Here is a 3754-nt window from a genome sequence, read left to right as displayed (position 1 = left end):
ATTGATTAGACCACACTTCTGTGTCAGGTTTTAGGAATTAATCATGAATGTCACAGAAGTGACATAATGGGTAAGAATATCACGGGATGACCTCCTTTGCAACACCCAGGTATTCTCTCCCTATAAATATAGAGACTTTGGGAGTTGCAAAGGGTTGGCTTCTAATTTGTAAGAAAATACCCTGTAAGGAATATCAGAGATATAGCAATAATATTAGTTGGTGGACTAGAAAGATTTTAACCTTTGAACCACCTGAAAAAAAAAAGTATTCGAGTTATAGTCTTCTTTTGAGATCATTCATCTATTACGGTTCCCCATCATTTAGCACTAATCTCCCTCCCTATTCATATAATTATCTGTTGCCGAAGAACCGCGTCAACAGTTTCAAAAATGCTATATTTTTAAACCATGCTTCGAAATTTGCTAATCTGATTTCTCTTTTTGTATATATCTACTTCTTTTTTCACATCACATTCCACCTTTTTCTCTTTCCAAAACAGCCACCCGTTGATATGAGTTAAGGGTTTCACAAAGAACAAAAGAGGACATTTTGGTTATGTTTCTGTTTTTGTTTGGTGGCGAGGGGTAGTGAAGCTTCCTAGTGAGTGGTTACAAATTACGATGCTTCTCAATCCCAATTGTCCAAAACAACAAATATTTTCAAATGCGGTATTATTTAGTTAATTTTATAAAACCACCCATTTTTATTTTATTTTTCTTCTCTTTCATATTCTAAATAAATACATATGAATAATATTAATTTTTTTAAAATTGGGAAAAAAAGATACTATAAGAAAATGTAAAAGTAAAAAAAATTATATACATATATTATTGGAAGGAATATAAAAATGTAAAGAAAAAAAGTTAATTAACACAAAACATAGAACAAAGCAAAAATAAAAAATAAATAGTAAAATAATTTAATTATATAACTTGATTTCGTAAAGGTGTCCGAATAGAAATCTGCCCATTATTCCAAACACAAGCCTTGTTTTGGCATTATTGTTAATTGGGCTAACAAGCTTCACATCTCTACGGCCCAATGATAAGATCTGGCCCAATAAACTTTTTTCATTTTTTCATAAAAACGAATAAATCCGAGTGAGAAGAACTGAAAAGAGTCTACTCTTTTTTCTAGTGACGAGAAGCAAAGCATTGGCAGTTACAGAGAGAAAGAGTTTCTTCACTTCAAAATGGGAGGCGTCGGCAACGGTATATTTCTTCTCTCTTTCTCCATTCTATTACTCTGTTTGTTTCCCAAGAAAATTCTTTAAAATGGGTATTTTTGAATAATTGAATGTGCCAACCTTTGTTTTTCCCGCATTTTCCTGGCAACCAAACAACTGCATACTAGATTCATGTGTTTTTCTCTTCTCCTAGATCTCGAAAACCCTAATTTCTAAACCCCGTTTTCTTTGTTGAAACAGATACGGCGTCATCGAACTCTTTCCTCTCAGACAAATCAGCGAAGGTCTTCGTAGCCGGACACCGCGGTTTGGTCGGCTCTGCCATTGTTAGGAAGCTCCAAGCTTTGGGATTTACCAATCTAGTCCTCCGTACCCACGCCGAGCTCGATCTCACACGCCAAAACGACGTCGATTCATTCTTCGCTTCCGAGAAGCCTCGATTCGTTATCCTCGCCGCGGCCAAAGTCGGTGGAATCCATGCCAACAACACTTACCCGGCTGATTTCATCGCTGTCAATCTTCAGATTCAGACCAACGTCATCGACTCCGCGTACCGCCATGGAGTTCAGAAGCTTCTCTTCTTGGGATCCTCCTGCATCTACCCCAAATTCGCACCCCAGCCCATTCCCGAACAGGCTCTTCTCACCGGTCCATTAGAGCCTACCAATGAGTGGTATGCCGTGGCCAAGATCGCCGGTATCAAGATGTGCCAGGCTTACCGGATCCAATATGGTTGGGACGCCATTTCGGGGATGCCCACCAACCTGTACGGCCCAAACGATAACTTCCACCCCGAGAACTCGCATGTGCTCCCCGCGTTGATGAGGCGGTTTCACGAGGCCAAGGTGAAGAGCTCTAAGGAAGTTGTCGTTTGGGGAACTGGTAGCCCTTTGAGGGAGTTCTTGCACGTGGACGACTTGGCAGACGGTGTCGTTTTTATGATGGAGAATTACAGTGGATTGGAACATGTGAATGTTGGGAGTGGCAAGGAGGTCACCATCAAAGAGCTGGCCGAGCTTGTTAAGGAGGTTGTGGGGTTTGAAGGTGAACTTGTTTGGGATAGTTCCAAGCCTGATGGGACTCCCAGGAAGCTCATGGACAGTTCCAAGCTTTTGGGACTTGGTTGGAACCCAAAGATTTCTCTCAAGGATGGACTCGTTGATACCTATAATTGGTACTTGGAATATGTCAAGCAATGATTTTCAGGTGATTTCAACTCAAAATCGTATATTGTATTCCATTTTGTTCTGTTCTGTCACAGTTCAGATATTCTCATTACTGTTATTGAATTTTTCTTTGCTAAGTTATTAGAACACTTATTATGAACCAATTTTGTGTGGAATAATTTCTGGTTCTGTGTATCATGTGATTTGAACATTGGGAGATACATCTTTTCAAGCGAGAGTTGTATAAGAACAAAGTGAGTGATTGTTGAAGAATAGAAACACATTTATGCCCTCTTTGTACATTTTGACAGCTGCATTTCATTAATATCTTCTCTTTTTCTTTTCCCGTTGGATACCTTTCTTAATTGTTACGAGCAGTAATGCTGATTCTTTAAACATCTACAAGAAGAATCCATGGTTTTTTCTTTGTTCATTTATTCAATGTGCCACAGTTTTCGGAACTCCTCATGGTTTGTAATGTGTGTTGGTGCCTTTTGCATAACGTGCATAGCTTTTTCATAACAGTATGTGATTTATCTATAGAATCTAAGAGTGTAGTGCCAATATGTCATTAAAAAATAAAGATCGAAAGAAATAATTCTCGCGGTCCGGAATCAACAAAATAAGAGTTTGGTGCATTAAAAAGCCTATATTCACCATAGAACATTTGTCGTAACATAAATAATGAATAAATAGGTGTTAATATGATTCAAATTGCCATTACCAAAGTAATGAATATTTTTTTCATTAAAAGAAATTTTTGGCTATTAAGGATTCTTAAAAACACTATAAATTCTCCAATAAAACCGTTCATGCCCGGTAATGCAAGAGAAGCCATATCAATACTGAAAGTTGTAAATGTTTTTGGAATTGTGATAAGATACTAAAATGTGCCATGGACACATTTCTAGAGACAGTCATGGATTAAATTTTGTTTTGAGTTTTGCTAAGTTATAATGAGTGGGTTACGGTCTTAAATTCAACTTTAAGGTGTTGTATTGCATAAATCTTAAAAAAAACATCATCCTATTCCTCTGTTTTCTTCTCATTATTCTCTGCCTGTCTAATTCAATTATATTTGGTAACAGAAAAATTGCTTTGTAGATAATAGGAGAGGCTCGAACTTCAAATTTTATAGGTGTAAACTACATGTCTCGGCATCTGAGCTAGCCTCTTAAATTTTATTTTGTTTTTTGAGCATGATATACTAATAAATAAATGCACTTTTCTCTGTTATTCTGGATCTAAAGAGGGAAAATACAGTTTATCATGGCATTGTAGTTATTTATTCCGAAGCTAAAATTATTTGAAGCTTATACTAATAATGGAAAGAAGAAGCATACGGTCCCTGGTCTTATTTGGCGTGTTCTTCTCAATTCTATGTCCGAGAAAAAAGGTCAT

At 37.1% G+C, this 3754-nt stretch overlaps 1 protein-coding gene across 1 annotated transcript; it reads left to right on the top strand.

Annotated features, from left to right (window-relative positions):
- The first annotated feature begins 1072 nt into the window (after positions 1-1072).
- On the top strand, positions 1073-2703 carry LOC133783004 (putative GDP-L-fucose synthase 2). Its single transcript, XM_062222504.1, has 2 exons — positions 1073-1212; positions 1428-2703. Exons 1-2 carry the CDS (start codon positions 1194-1196, stop codon positions 2384-2386), a joined length of 978 nt encoding a protein of 325 aa, XP_062078488.1. The 5' UTR covers positions 1073-1193; the 3' UTR covers positions 2387-2703.
- The last annotated feature ends 1051 nt before the right edge of the window (positions 2704-3754 follow it).

The sequence above is a fragment of the Humulus lupulus genome, chromosome 6 (genome assembly GCF_963169125.1).
Source record: "Humulus lupulus chromosome 6, drHumLupu1.1, whole genome shotgun sequence".
Lineage (NCBI taxonomy): Eukaryota > Viridiplantae > Streptophyta > Magnoliopsida > Rosales > Cannabaceae > Humulus > Humulus lupulus.
The sequence above is the reverse complement of the archived record's forward strand: the minus strand, read 5'-3'. Positions and strand labels throughout refer to the sequence as shown.